This window comes from Oncorhynchus tshawytscha, linkage group LG10 (assembly GCF_018296145.1).
Source record: "Oncorhynchus tshawytscha isolate Ot180627B linkage group LG10, Otsh_v2.0, whole genome shotgun sequence".
In the NCBI taxonomy this organism is placed as follows: Eukaryota; Metazoa; Chordata; class Actinopteri; order Salmoniformes; family Salmonidae; genus Oncorhynchus; species Oncorhynchus tshawytscha.
Window position 1 is genome coordinate 25,223,370 of NC_056438.1, and position 15,571 is coordinate 25,238,940.

At 46.8% G+C, this 15,571-nt stretch overlaps 1 protein-coding gene across 5 annotated transcripts in view; it reads right to left on the reverse strand.

Moving 5' to 3' along the window:
• LOC112259985 (peroxisome proliferator-activated receptor gamma, coactivator 1 alpha) overlaps nucleotides 1-15,571 on the reverse strand; it is a 42,141-nt gene that overhangs the window by 23,135 nt on the left and 3,435 nt on the right. For all 5 annotated transcript variants that reach the window (XM_024434745.2, XM_042328394.1, XM_024434742.2 and 2 more), the window contains exon 2: nucleotides 15,320-15,499. In XM_024434745.2, the coding sequence (XP_024290513.1) occupies nucleotides 15,320-15,499 (180 nt within the window). The remainder of the gene's footprint in view (nucleotides 1-15,319; nucleotides 15,500-15,571) is intronic.

A 15,571-nucleotide genomic window follows, 5' to 3' on the forward strand; every position in this document is an offset into this window, starting at 1 on the left:
GAACAAATAATGTCATTCTGTATTATTGCCCCAGATTTCAGAGGAAATAAATCCAAGTCAGAAGCCACTAAGGCGTTAGTCGAGCTGACAAGTCAGCTGGTCACACAGGCGCAACATATGGCAGGAGAGGGGGAGGGAAAGGGGCAATTTTATGCTTGGTCTGGCAATGCGGTGCGGAGGCTCCGTATGGAGAGTATGACACAATTGCGGAGGACAAATCAAGCTATGTACGGTGATGCCATGGACCTCCCAAATTTTGGAACAATGCGGAGGGCTCTGTATAGCTCTGCATTTACATGATTGGTTGATGGTAGGTGGGGGCAGTAGGTCCTTTATAAACACAAACTCACTTCCTTGACAACTTCCATGACAATAAACATGGAGAACCTTGACAAAAGGCTATAAGAACAAGTTTGCAAACGTAAACATCTTCATGATACCGCGTGTAGGGATTTCAAAGACACAAAAAGAGAGATCGGGGAGGTAGTGGCGATGGAAGGGGACGCTTGCCACAAGAAGTGGAGGCAGTTGCAGGACAAGTTTGTAAAACAAAAAAAATGTAAATGTTTGAAGTGGAGATGCAGGTGAGAAAACGGTGCCATTTGACTTCACGCTGTCTTGGCTGAGCTCCTATGTCAAGCACCGGGATACCGACTCCAATATCTCAGAAGAGGTAAGGTCTTGTCTTTTAATTTAGCCGGCTGCTTGTAATTAGCTGGCTGGCTATAGAAATTAGCCCTGAATCAGTGCGACCGGTGCATTTTAAGTGGTGCAGACCAATTCATTGGATGCCACACTCTGCTCTGCGGAGGCCGAATCGCCGTAAATGCTGTACGGCCACTGCAGACGCCGGTTGGACCATGAATCGGCTTTAAGGTGCAGCACGATGCACTGGAGAGACAAATCGTGCAGCCAACAGAGACGGCCAGTCATTTAGCACAGGGAGAGAGAAGGTGATCGTAACCTATAGGAACGACACAATACATAAGTGCTGTATAGATCTTTATTGTGTATGTGTGTGTCTGTGTATGTGTGCATACGTGTGTGTGTGTGTGTGTGTGTGTGTGTCAGGCTGCACTGTCTTTCTCAGTGTTACGAGTCATAAAACAAAATATTAAAACTGTCAAATTTGTCAAGGCCATGATTGGCCCGGTAACAGATGTCAGCGCTGAAGGCCAGTCTCGTTTTACCGTCTGGCTATTGGAGTCAACGGTGCATCTGATTATTCAAAGTCCATTTCCCAAGCAAACGATCCCAAGCAAGAGACCGGGGTCTGCTTGCTTTGGACACAAGGCTCACCAGGTTGCATCGGCCAACACCTGAAAATGTTTATGAGCCAAGACACACGCAAAAAACACACACACATAGGAAAATAAAACACACGTATACAGCCCATTTACCTAGCAATAAAAGTCTAATTCCTTGACTGTCTGGGTTTTACATACAGATAAGAGTGGTCAAAACTGTGGGTCGTCCACTCAGCTCAAATCAGACCATTTCCCTCTCTGCTGAGCTAACACCGTAAGAGGGCTCATATCCTAGCTTGCCTAACATCTTAGCAATGTACTACTAGAGATCCCGGTGCAGGATTATGACCATTGACCGTTTGATCCAAGCCAGAAATCTTGGCCCTACACACAGTTTCTCAGTGATATCAGGAGTGATGTCAAGGCAGGATATCACTGTCACGTGTCACTCCCATTGACAACCAGTATGACTTTTAAACAGTGGAAACTACACTCCGGCCTGTCGGTGGAGCCTTGGACTGTGTGAGGGAGAAGTGTATGCCCCGAGGCCAGCACTGATGATGTGTCTCCTGGGAGCCATTTCAACCGTTAGAGCGCTATGAGATGAGAACGGGGAGAGCGAGAGAGAGAGGGGGAGCGCAAGAGCAGAAGAAAATCCTTATGACCGATTCTCTGTCAAAGACCGTCAAACCAGACACAACTCACTCTGATTCTGAGAGTAACCCAAACGTGTTTATAAGGAAACGTCTCTTTATTCTGGTTTGTAAAAGGTTGATGGGCCAGTCTTTGACCGACAGCTCCGGCTGTCCCACCACAACTCTTGACCGAAACTCTGACACAAAACATGCCCAGGTCTCGAAAATCTGCTGACGCCATCCTTGTCCTACGGCAATTTTTAGACTTCAGCCTTACCGGTTGTACAGTACCCCTGGGTCAAAAGTCATGGGAGTCAGCAAAACCTACACTACCACCACAACATCATCAGCAGCCATGAAACAAGCTAGAATCCTTGCTCAGGATTCTCTAAGCAGGTGTACACATAACAGAAACAGGCAGACATAGCAGCTCGCACAACGCCAACAGTGGATCTCTAAGGAGATCAGACTGTTGGACGCCAACAAATGAGGAGATGGACACCAACAAATGAGGAGATGGACACCAACAAATGAGGAGATGGACACCAACAAATGAGGAGATGGACACCAACGAATGAGGAGATGGACGCCAACAAATGAGGAGATGGACGCCAACAAATGAGGAGATGGACGCCAACAAATGAGGAGATGGACGCCAACAAATGAGGAGATGGACGCCAACAAATGAAGAGAAGGCCAATGGTTGGTTCCATATGCCTCTAGCAAAGGGGGGGGGGCAGAACACCTAAAGCAATCCTCCCCTCCCCCAGGAGGTTTGGACTAGTCTGCTCACCTCCACTGCTGAAGACAACTGGAGCTCTTCAGTGACTAGACTTACTAGAGTCTGAGGAGTGGCTTAGTCACAAGCGTTACAGGCCCAGGAGAGCCGCCGGTCACCAGACAGCTGAAGCCAGACCATGAGGGGGGGTTTATATTAACAGTGTGATTAGAGAATCCACATCTAAGGTCTAACGCAGAACTGCTGTTGTTTTTCGTCTCTCTCCTTCTAACAGATGGTCAGAGTGGTCAGAGCCTGTTTAATTCTTTATTTTTATTACTCCAACATAATTACACACCATCAAAATGTTTGGATGCTCTTTCGTGTGGTGATTTGGGTTGGGGTTCTTCTGTATTATCCAGGTTGACGCAAGAAATGTGGGAATGCAAGAGGTTCTTGCATTCCCACTTAGTTGAAATGGGACTTTGATTGCTTGTATCAAAAATCATTTGCTTGCATCAAAAATCCCACTAGATACAGAGTAAGAGATGGGGAATATTTTCTATGCATTTTTCTAATGGCATGCAACTAGCCGTTTGCTTTAGTAGACAGCTATGAAGCTGCAGTGCTAAGCATCCCTCGGTATGTGTCGGCGTGTAAACAATGGTGGTCAGTAGATGGAGAGTGGGGGGGGGGCTCTGAAGTGCAAACCCTGTTAAATGGACATTGTCACATTTCCTCCACCGTTACCGTGCGTGTAGCAAAACAAAAGCAATGTGTGGTGTTAGTTTGAGGCTGTGTTGTCACGACATTTTCACGGAGAGAGAACATCCAAAGCGTCTCCTTTTCTCACAGAACTGCCAAGGATAATATCCGCTGCCCCCCTGACCTTTCAGACCCTGCCAAGCTCATCAAGGGCTGCGGGCCTTTTCATTTGTCGCAGTAATATCTAAAGGAGGATCCATCCCATAGATAGGAGAGAGCGAGGATGAGGGTGGACAGATACTGTATCACACAGTGGTGTTGTGTACCGGGACGCAAACGGGAAAACATTTTGTATGCAGGGAAGCACACTTCTGCGTCGATTGGGAGCGTGTGCGCGTGTGCATGCGGGTGTGCTTCTATGTAAGCACGCGTGTGTGTCTATGTGTGTGCGCGGTGTTGGGGAGGGTATGGACCCAATATCACAAATATATGGTAATTGAAACCACAGAAATCTTTTCGGAAAATATAGTCAATTTGATTCTGTGGCAAAAGGTCACCCTATTCAATTTACACTCTATGCCGAGTACAACAAGGAGAGCAGAAAACACCTGAAAGCAAATGATCCTATCAAGCCGAGAGACCTCGGCACTTACCTACTGCATAAAAGCTATTTGCTGATTACTAAATAAATGCATTATCTTTTACCTTGACTTCTGTGCATGTGCCCCCCCCCAGTTGTATCTGGTCCGGGTGCTGCAGCAGGTAGGCCTTGTCCGTGCCTTGACTTTGTGAGCAGGTTATCAAGAGTCACGTTTCATCCACTTGGCTATCTGATGGCCTTTCTGGGGTGGCGACACACTCGCCAGCAGGTAAACATAAGAGGGCGCCCAAAACCCTTCAACGGTCTGAGTGGGACTATTGAGTAATACTACGTCTCTACAACTGTGGAGATACACATAGAGCAAACTAACGAGAGAAAGTCTAAGTCCTCTGCATCAATACAGATGGGTGTTTGGAAAGATTTCATAGATGGGACTTAAATTCATTGAAATACCTTTCGTTGAAATACCTGTCAAGGAGTAGCCTTCGCTGTAATTTATATGAATGTGTTTATTGCATGTTTATCTAGGATCATAAAATGTCATTATTATGCAAATCCCGGAAATTGATCTTTTCCAATCGGCTCAACCTTTATCCTGTTTGTTTGAATGTTCGATTGAGTGGAATGTCCCTGTAATTGTCAGCTGAACGCTTGCAAGTCTTGTTATTTCACTAATTGCATACTGACACACCTGTGGCCACACCTGTGGCCTCCTGCCTCAAGTGCTTCAGCTTCTTTAAATGGAGGATGGTGTTAAGTGTGTGAAGGTTACTGCTGATATTTATTATGATATCCCCGTCTCTGTCTCATAAATGGGGGAGAGCATCGGCCAGCTAACCTAACGCCATCGTTTATGAACTCTCCAATGCTTGTACTTTCTCCCTAAGCACCTATCCACATACCTTCATGGATTTGAAGGACCATTACTGGTACATGGAAAAGCCCTCTATCCCACGCCTACACCAATCCAATGCTTTTCATTTTGTGGGGAGGAGTGAACAAGTGCACACTTCAGCAAGAAGAAGAGGGTATGTTTTGATATGACGTTGCCCATTGATATAGGCCTTGTTTATTCTGCTCGGAATTGGCCAGCATTTTATTTATTTTTTTGTACCTTTATTTAACTAGGCAAGTCAGTTAAGAACAAATTCTTATTTACAATGACGGCCTAGGAACAGTGGGTTAACTGCCTTGTTCAGAGGCAGAACGACAGATCTTTACCTTGTCAGCTCGGAGATTTGATCCACCAACCTTTCGGTTACTGGCCCAACACTCTAACCACTAGGCTACCGGCCGTACCATAATTGACAATACTAGACAAAATTGTCTGGATACAAAGCCTACTCAGTCTGCCAGTTAATATAAGTAATAACAACACTAACGTGGTAATGGACACAGACAGGGATGGAGGAATAGAGGGATTTCGAGCTAGCGCTCATTAAAATTAGGTCAACAGCCCCATCGGAGGACACACACTTTTCCCAAATGTGCTTCATAACAAATGTGCGTACATCCTTCCAGTGAGAATGAACCCCCTAATCTTTCCCATAAACACAGCAGAGACACACACAGAGGCAGGCAGACAAACCCCTCTCCCTTTCCCACAAACACACACACAGAGGCAGGCAGACAAACCCCCTCCCTTTCCCACAAACACACACACAGAGGCAGGCAGACAAACCCCTTCCCTTTCCAACAAACACACACACAGAGGCAGGCAGACAAACCCCTCCCTTTCCCACAAACACACACACAGAGGCAGGCAGACAAACCCCTCCCATTCCCACAAACACAGAGGCAGGCAGACAAACCCCCTCCCTTTCCCACAAACACACAGAGGCAGGCAGACAAACCCCTTCCCTTTCCCACAAACACACAGAGGCAGGCAGACAGGCAGGCAGACCCCCCTCCCTTTCCCACAAACACACAGAGGCAGGCAGACAGGCAGGCAGACACCCCCCCTCCCTTTCCCACAAACACACAGAGGCAGGCAGACAGGCAGGCAGACACCCCACCCCCTCCCTTTCCACAAACACACAGAGGCAGGCAGACAGGCAGGCAGACACCCCCTCCCTTTCCTACAAACACACAGAGGCAGGCAGACAGGCAGGCAGACACCCCCTCCCTTTCCTACAAACACACAGAGGCAGGCAGACAGGCAGGCAGACACCCCCCCCTTTCCACAAACACACAGAGGCAGGCAGACAGGCAGGCAGACACCCCCCCTCCCCCATTCCTACAAACACACAGAGGCAGGCAAACAGGCAGGCAGACAAACCCCCTCCCTTTCCCACAAACACACACACACAGGCAGGCAGACCCCCCACTTCCCCCCCTCCCTTTCCCACAAACACACACACACACACACACACACACATACACACACACCATCAATGTCCATGCCACAACTTTCTGCTTAGCCTACTGTCTGTCAGTGGTAATGATTGTCAAGCCAATGTGCGTCATCCCAGCAGCCACTCACTCAAGCACAAGGAGTTACTTCAAGAGCTTTTACAACTATTCAAGGCCCTGCCTGAGCCCAAATGTTCAAATAGAAAAACACAAGTTTGAACCATAAGCATGCAGTTCGCGTAGCTCACTTGGTCTTGAACGTAGTTCCGGAATGACCAGGGTTGTGAGTTTGACTTCCACATCAAAAGGCATACAAGAAAAAGAAACACTGCACACTTTGTAAGAGACCATTTTTTTTCTATCACGGCAATTTAGTTTATTCCATCCTATTCTATGAGTAGGTCTAGGGAAGAGAGAGGCGCTAGTGCAGAAATGCTAGCTGTAGCAAGGCAGGGCTGCCGGGCTGGGGAGGGCTGCACACCTCTGATCGATATGCCTCTCCTGGAGAGGAGGATCACACAGGACTGATAGCACTTCACATCTAATCACTGAACCCACGGACTGAGGGCCTCTCTCCTTCTTTCTATCGTTCACTTGCTCTCTCACTCTCTCTTCAATTCACTTTCTCTCCTTTCTCTTCACTCTATTCTCTCTCTCTCTCTCTCTTACTCTGCCTCGCTCTCACTCATTCTGTTACTCTTTCTCGCTCTATCCCTCTCTAAAAAGCAAGTGTTTTTAACTCCCACCCGCTTGAAAGTATACATTATTAAATAATACAGGAAGGCTTGGCTTGCGGTTTGGGTTCCTGCGTGTATTTGTATGTGTGTGTGTGTGTGTGTGTGTATTTGTGTGTGTGTGTGTGTGTGTGTGTGTGTGTGTGTGTGTGTGTCTATGTGTGCGTGCAGGGGGCTTATTGGCTTAGCATTTCCGGCCAGGGTAAAGAGAAGCGGTCCTGAAAGGCTCTTAGTACAGATTACGCTCTCGCACTAAAAATAGCCACACACACACACACACAGACAGGAACGCTATGGAAGTGCAGCGACTAGCCATTCATCACATGCAAACGTCACCACCTGGTATTTTTATAAGTTGTCTCACTCTCTTGTGTGTGCCCGTGCGCACATACACACAACACACACACACACACACACTAGCTACTAGTATAGCTTGAGGAAGTGTGGGTGCCTACCTATTGCAGCAACGGCATGCCAACTTTACACCTTACTCTCACTCTAAGAACAACAACAACACACAAACAAGCAAACAACACACACACCCAACACACATTACAACCTCAAAGGAAACACAACCTATTATAGTCTTTTTTTAAAAATACAATAAACCTGTCATGGGGGCTTCACTCCAGTGGCTGGCAGTCAGATTCTACTTTGACGGAAGTGCGAGGTGGATGTGACCTCTTCATGGTTAACCTTTACCCCCATGTCCTCATTAAGGGGTTCAGGAGGGAGACATACAGGACACTAGGTCACATAGCTGACCCCACCCGTGTTGGGACCTTATACAGTGCCCCCGGAAAGTACTCAGCCCCTTGAATTTTTCCACATTTTGCTACGTTACAGCCTTATTCTAAAATTGATCAAATATTTTTTTCCCTCAGTAATCTACACACAACACCCCATAATGACAAAGCGAAAACAGGTTTTTAGAAATGTATGATAATTTATAAAAAAATTTAAAACAGAAATAACTTATTTCCATAAGTATTCAGACCATTTGCTATGAGACTTGAAATTGAGCTCAGGTGTATATTGTTACCATTGCTTATCCTTGAGATGGTTCTACAACTTGATTGGAGTTCACCTGTGGTAAATTCAATTGATTGGACATGATTTGAAAAGGCACACACCTGTTTATATAAGGTCCCACAGTTGACAGTGCATGTCAGAGCAAAAACCAAGCCATGAGGTCAAAGGAATTGTCCGTAGAGCTCAGAGACAGGATTGTGTCAAGGCACAGATCTGGGTAGGGGTACCAAAAACATCTCTGCAGCATTTAAGGTCCACAAGAACGCAGTGGCCACCATCATTCTTAAATGAAAAAAATGTAGAACCACCAAGACTCTTTCTAGAGCTGGCCTCCCAGCCAAACTGAGCAATCGGGGGAGAAGGGCCTTGGCCACGAACCCGATGGTCACTCTGAAAGAGCTCCTCTGTGGAGATGGGAGAACCTTCCAGACAACCATCTCTGCAGAACTCCACCAATCAGGCCTTTATGGTAGAGTGGCCAGTCAGAACTCACTCCTCAGTAAATGGCACCTGCCATTTAACAAGGCACCTAAAGACTCTCAGACCATGAGAAACAAGATTCTCTGGTCTGATGAAACCAAGATTGAACTCTTTGGCCTGAATGCCAAGAGTCATTTCTGGAGAAAACCTGGCACCATCACCTAACATGCTGACCACACCGCTCACGTTGAAAAGTAAATGTACACATATGTGTTATTCAATCATTGCACCCACACTGCTTGCGAGCTTCAATGAGCGTCTGTGTAGCCAGGCGCTAAAATAGAACTTGGTTCTATTTGTGAAGCTTGATGTGCTGCAAGTCCCGCCTCTCCCATCTCCTCATTGGTTTTTAGGTGCATATACCCACGTGGGTGATTGAAAGATTAACTGAGGTCCACACTCCAGTCCAGTTGGTAGTGGTAATGCACCTTAAAGTTGGTTGCCAACCGCCATATAGAGTCCGAAGAAGAAGAAGCCTGATGGAGGAGAGATTACTAGAAACAAACTTTAACCTTTTATCTGTGGATTAACTGTCGGAGTAGAGGACCTTGTGCATTTCAGGTAAAATAACAACCCAATGTTAATATCCCAGGACAAATTAGCCAGCAACAGTAAGTTAGCTAGTTAAATTGCCCATAAATGTTCAATGCTTTTCGACCCGTCCCCAAATGAATATAGTTGGTTCAGAGTTTGTTTTGATATTTCAACCTGTGTGACCTGGTGTGGGTGGATAAAATCAACATGCACGCGATGACGGATGTACGCACGCTAGCGGTCTGGTCAGCATTTAAGTTGGATGTTTTTCAGCGGTAGGAACTTGGAGACTAGTCAGGAACGAGGTAAAGGTGCACGGAGCAAAGTACAGAGAGATCCTTGATGAAAAATTTCAGTTTACAAGAGGAAAACCATCCTAATCACACAGCCAAGACAACGCAGGAGTGTCTTCAGGACAAATCTCTGAATGTCCTTGAGAGCCCGGACTTGAACGCAATCAAAAATATCTGTAGAGACCTGGAAATATCTGTGCAGCAACACTCCCCATTCAACCTGACAGAGCTTGAGAGGATCTGCAGAGAAGAATGGGAGAAACTCCCCAAATACAGGTGTGCCAAGCTTGTAGCGTCATACCCAAGAAGACTCGAGGCTGTAATCATTGCCAAAGGTGCTTCAACAAAGTACTAAGTAAAGGGTCTGAATACTTATGTAAATGTGATATATCTGGGTTTAATTTGTAATACATTTTCAAACATTTCAGACTTTCTTTTTTTTTACATTTAAAAAAACATTATGGGGTATTGTGTGTAGATTGATGAGGAAAAAATGTTTTTAATCCATTTTAGAATAAGGCTGTAACGTAACAAAATGTGGAAAAAGTCAAGGGGTCTGAATACTTTCCGAATGCAGTGTCTATGGTGTTGTCAGATGATACAGTTAGTGTGTTTTCCATCCATGCCCAGTACAGTATGGTTCTCTGTGTGAGATGGGACCCAAAGCTTTTCATCATTAGATACACAGACCCCGAAACATTAGACAGACAGTCCGGCTAGCGCCTGCACACACAAAACCCATTAAACTCTTGGCCGTACCGGTGCCGTCTGATTGAATAGAAGGGTGTGTGTGTGTGTGTGTGTGTGCGCATGTGTGTGCGCATGTGTGTGCAGGTGTCTTGTTAAGCAGATACAATCAGCTAATACGTTTGAGGACACTCAGCTGGGGCACTTACTTGCTCCAACCCAGCCCTCAATCAGCAGTGTATCTCTTTAGGAAGACATACAACAGTCAGCCAGCCAGCCTGCCAAGCAACCACCAAAAGATATTCCCTCTTGCTCTTTTCCAAACATGCCCTGAGGGTACTATTTTCTTGGCTGCCTCGCTCACCTCGTTCCCTCACTCCCTCCCCCCTCCTCCCCATCCCTCAGTCTGCGGGTGAATCCATTTCTTTATGCCCACTGGATATGAAACGTAACGGGGCTGTTTGCGGACATCCTTTGGGGAGAGTGTCTGTGTGTGTGTGTGTGTGTGTCTGTGTGAGAGCCAATGGAGTATTGTGTAGGGGAGAGAGAGATAGAGAGAAGGAGAGAGATAGAGTGAGAGTATCTCTTTGCTGTGGAATGAATCTGACAGACGCTCAGAGATAACGCTCCGACTCAACCCTGTGTGTGTGTGCTGACGTGTGTGTGTTCACCTGTGAGTGAGTGCCTATACGTGTACACTTGAGTGTGCCTGTGTGTGTTGGAAGAAAGGGGTATTGGAACATAACATTTTGATCAGCACACTTGCAACACCCCTCCCCCCCAAAAAACCACAAGACTACATTACAGCCAGAATGGCAGATCTGTGAGTCTGTTACACTGTTACAGAGATTGCCTTTGTTTATCAGAAGAAGGGGAGCCTGGCTTTTATCAAACTACATTGTTTGTGCACAAAGTAGGGGTCCTAACAATTATGGGAAGTGTGTTTTATTTTAATAGGGCTCACTTGAGAGAATCATATTATACAGTACAGTATGATAATTTAGCCACCCTCGCTGAACTGCAGAAAGGGTGCGTGTGCTGTGCTCTCAAATGTCAGCATAAATTTGCAAAGTAAACGCAGCCAGCGTTCAGCGGGGACTGGTAACAGGGGGTGATGAAGGTGTGTGTGTGTGTGTGTGTGTGTGTGTGTGTGTGTGTGCGCGTGCATGTGTGTGCGTGCAAGTTTACTACTTGTAAGTGTCTAGGGTGAGGGAGGGGGGACTATTAAACAAACATTTTGATCGCGACACATTCAGCACTTCCAAACGTACACACACACACATCCCCCTAATCAATCCGGGCTGTCTTCCTCGGCCCGCTATGCGTAAGCACTGCATCTGCCCAGGGAAACATTTGAACAACACATAAACAAACAAAAATGAAACAAACAGAGGAGGGACCTCTGTCTCGGAGGCATAATACCTTCTTCCTTTAACAATCCCAAACCCGCCGTAAGCGAGATCGCCCACCTCCGATGACTAATCTAGCGTGTGTTTGTGTGCGACCGACACAGAAAAAGCCATTGCATATACAGTACCTGGCTAATGCCCTAAATCCTCCACTCCCTCTCTCACCAGACTCTCTTGTTTTTAATTCATCAGTTGGGGGATTTCCGCTGGCACTCCATGGCGGGATTCTATCCTCGCCGCGAAAATGACGCCAATCACTCAATCCACGGGATCAGCGACTTGTTTCAGACAGAGGCACGCAATCGACATCTTGTTTTACCTCTAGCAATGTTGACTACCTCACTATCGTTGTTAATAAGAGACTCTGTTAATGGTCTGATATCTTTACTGGGTAATGTTGAGTGATTGACAGCTGGGGATAGAGTCATCTTTAAATGACTTGATCAGAGTGTTTGAGACGGGCATTGGGCAAATGTTATTTCCACTCCTTCCTTACAAGGAGACGGCAGCCATATTTGATGGAGTGGGTATAAAGTTGCTCCTAACCACTGATTTAGGATCAGATCTTGCTTAATCTGTATAAGGTTTAAGGTAGGGATTCTGAATCTAGATCTGTTGTTTGAGTATCCTGAGTATCTTGAGGATCCCACGTGATTCTGAGTCCACATTGGCAACCGGTTGGGGAGTTCTGGACATAATCTCACTGGCAGACCCAACAACCATAGCCCGATATAGAAAGTGTTGGCTTAGTGGCCGGGGCGTGTTGAAGAGGTGTGAGAGCACACTGTGGTCCAGACTGATAGCTGGCCTTGTAAGAGGCTGTGTGCCACTCTCAGTATTGTCCGGATCCCGCTGAAGAACACTGGCAGAGTACAGTAAAATAGGCCATCCAAGGGAAAGAACACACACACACAATGCACATGGACAAGCACACCCGCAAACACAAACACACACACACACGCACAAGCAGACAGTCACACACACACACACTCTATATCAAACACTTGATAGTAGTCGCACACACCAAACACACACACGAATAGCCCATGTGCAGGATGTGAACAATCACCCTGGTCCATTAATGATCGAACCAACTTCACGCTAGATGTTCACATTATCGACAGCCAGCGACTTTTAAAAAACTAAATTCTAGCTGTATAATAATAAAGCTGCTTATACATTTGCCACCGCCAGTCACGCGGCCCGGCAGCATCTGCATCAGTGCCAACGCTACAAAAACAATACTTGTTCTTCTTCCCAAGTAGCGTTGGACCGAGACTGGAGTTCATTAAAACACAACCAGGGTGTCCATTTTAGGAAGGATTCTCAGAGGCTGTTCTTAAAGAAGGAAAGACAAAGCTTTCTTTCTCTGGCATCAGAGGGTGTCTCTCTCTTGCAGTCTCAGTCTCTCTCTGCCTCTATCACTCTCACTCTGTCTCTTTATATCTGTTTATCTCTCTCTTTATCTCTCACGCTCTCCCCCTCCCTCCAGTTGTGTGCAGTAGCCAGAGGGAGCCCAGCCTAGCACACATCTCCCCGTCTTGGTTCCCCCTCCCTACCGCCCACCCTCCAGAACGGGGCCCCACGGTGACAGCTGCACCCAGCTTCCAGGCACCCTCCCTGTGAAGCGGCCTCCACTCCCCTACCACCTCCAGACTCAACCCCACCATTTTAGCCCCGGAGATGCTCCAGATGAATCATGGCCAAGCGAACTGACACTGAAGGGCATCAACCGTCAAGTTCACAACAATCCACTGTGCCTTTTCTGCTGCTGCTCCCGATCCTATCTCTCTGTCTCGCTTTCGATCTCTCTCTCTGCTCATCTGCCTGCCAGCCAGGGCCTGTTCTGTTCTGTGCACACTAGAAGAACTCCATGGCAAATCACACATGCAAGATAAAAAAAAAACAGAGCAACGGGCCCTTCAGCACTCTGTGTGTGTGTGTGTGTGTGTGGAAAAAGAGAGAGAATTAGTGAGAGAGACTGAGAGAGAGACTATGCGCATTTGTGTGTGCAGTAGTTATGTAAGTATGTGTGTGGATTTGTATGTCTATGAGGTTTGTGTGTGTGCGTGTGTATTCATTCGTTTGTGCATTGTTTAAGGTTACGGTTAGGGTAGAGACGACCTACCACGAACACCCATTAACCTCTAGTCAGGTAGTTTAAGAAAACATTGGCAGTAGATTGTGAGAAAGGAAGAACACAAAGTCCCCTGTGCCAACTTGTTTCACATAACAGCTGGCCAATCATTAACCAGTTCTAAAACCTGACGTTGTGATTGGGCGCTGCAGTGCCCCACACTGGCCAATCAGGGAAGCGCAGAAAGTTTGTGCGGCAACCCCCAGCCCCAAGCCTCTGATCTGTGAGCGTGCACGCACACACACACAAACACAGAGAGAGAACCAACCATTTTTCCCCTGTCAGATTAGTAAGGATTACTAATAACACGAGCCAACTCCCAGTGTTGCAGTATGATGTACTGAGCACTTCGTATGGCAACTTGAAAACTTTCCACTTTCCAATTCCAGATGGCAACCACCAGCACAAGGAATACATTCATTGATTGTAAAGCCAACTCATTTGAAATGCATCACATTCATTAGTGCTCAGATGTTTTTCGAACGTTACAGCTGTTTTCTGATCGTAGCTGTGTAGTATGTGTGTTGAAATAATGTAGTATCCTACACACACACTTCGTACAGTGCTGGTTTCTCTATGCTGGCTACCTCAAAGAGTGCATTGTGTTTTAAAATGTGACACACACACACACACACTTGACAGACATGCTAGCTTGTATTTTTATCCATCCCCTCATCGGCCGCAGGCCATATCACTCTGAGGGTCCGGAGTCACACGACTAGCACTCAAGACCCCGGAGCACAAGGGACTGTCTAGGGGCCCCTCACTGGCACTAGGTTGAAGGACCAGAGGGAGGTGTGTGTGTGTGTGTGTGTGTGTGTGTGTGTGTGTGTGTGTGTGCGTGGAAAGAATTCTGTCCGCTATCAACCTCTCCCCTACTGGGGCCATTGAGACACACACTTTCCGCCTCCGAAAACGTGACAGCATGACAAGCCACAGACCAACAGTGGCATTCCCCTCCAGCATTCTCCTCTCTCTAGCCAAGCCAGCACCAATCTCCATGTTCCTCGCCTATCTCCCCACTGATAAAACAGTAATGAACTGTCTCTCCTAGCTTACTTGTCCCAAATGACTTTATTTCCCCCCAGCATGCTACTTTCAGTGGACTTTGCCTCCCTGAATGAGAGAGAGTGCCGCAGGTTGAAAGATGAACATTTTCCTCCCAAACCTTTTGGAAAAGGGGGCTTTCGCAATATGGCCATAATATGGGGGCCAAAGGGCCAAGAGCTGGGTTTAATTTCCTCTGCTCCTTTAGATGCCTGCCACAGCAGAGTAGAGCAGTGGCTGGACTGTAATAAATGACTTGGGGGATTGATAAGGTACTGTCAGGGAGAGAAGCCAAAGGGCAGTACAAAGGTCTCCAGGCTTATCGCCAAACCCCTGTTATCTTGACTTCGTACTTTTCAGGGGGATATAAAGTCCCTCTCTCAATACAGTCGGTACTACTACATACTGTACGAGGCGGGAGGTTTTTTATCATGTACCTGGAAGGCTTTCAACAGATAGCAAACTCAGCATACAGTGTGACGCGTCTGTTTTTATCGCTGACTGAGCTCAGGCTGGTGACCTCTGAAGAGTTCATTTACCTAGCATCCACTTCCTAGATGGAAAAATACATACTGAACAAGAGTCCAGGCTACCAAAATATCCGTAAATAGTTAACGACCGTGTCATAAATTGTGTGATACTGGGACAAAGGGGAGCAGAGAGACTTGGGGAAATAAAAACAAGCTGTAGTATGATATGCTCTCTTACCTCAAAGAGGTTGGAAGCCTCGTTGCCATATTGACTGGAAATTATCTCTGATTGGTCACTGTACCACTTGAGCCCGCCCAGGAAGCTGTCCGCATCCAGGTCACTGACATCAAGCTCTGAGAGGTCGAGTTCGGGGAGGTCCGGACAGAGAGGTTGGTCTTCGCCAACCAAGGCAGCACACTGGGGAGACAAGAAGATGGAAGGTGTCAAAAACCCATCAACACACACATACGTACCAACGCACACACACAC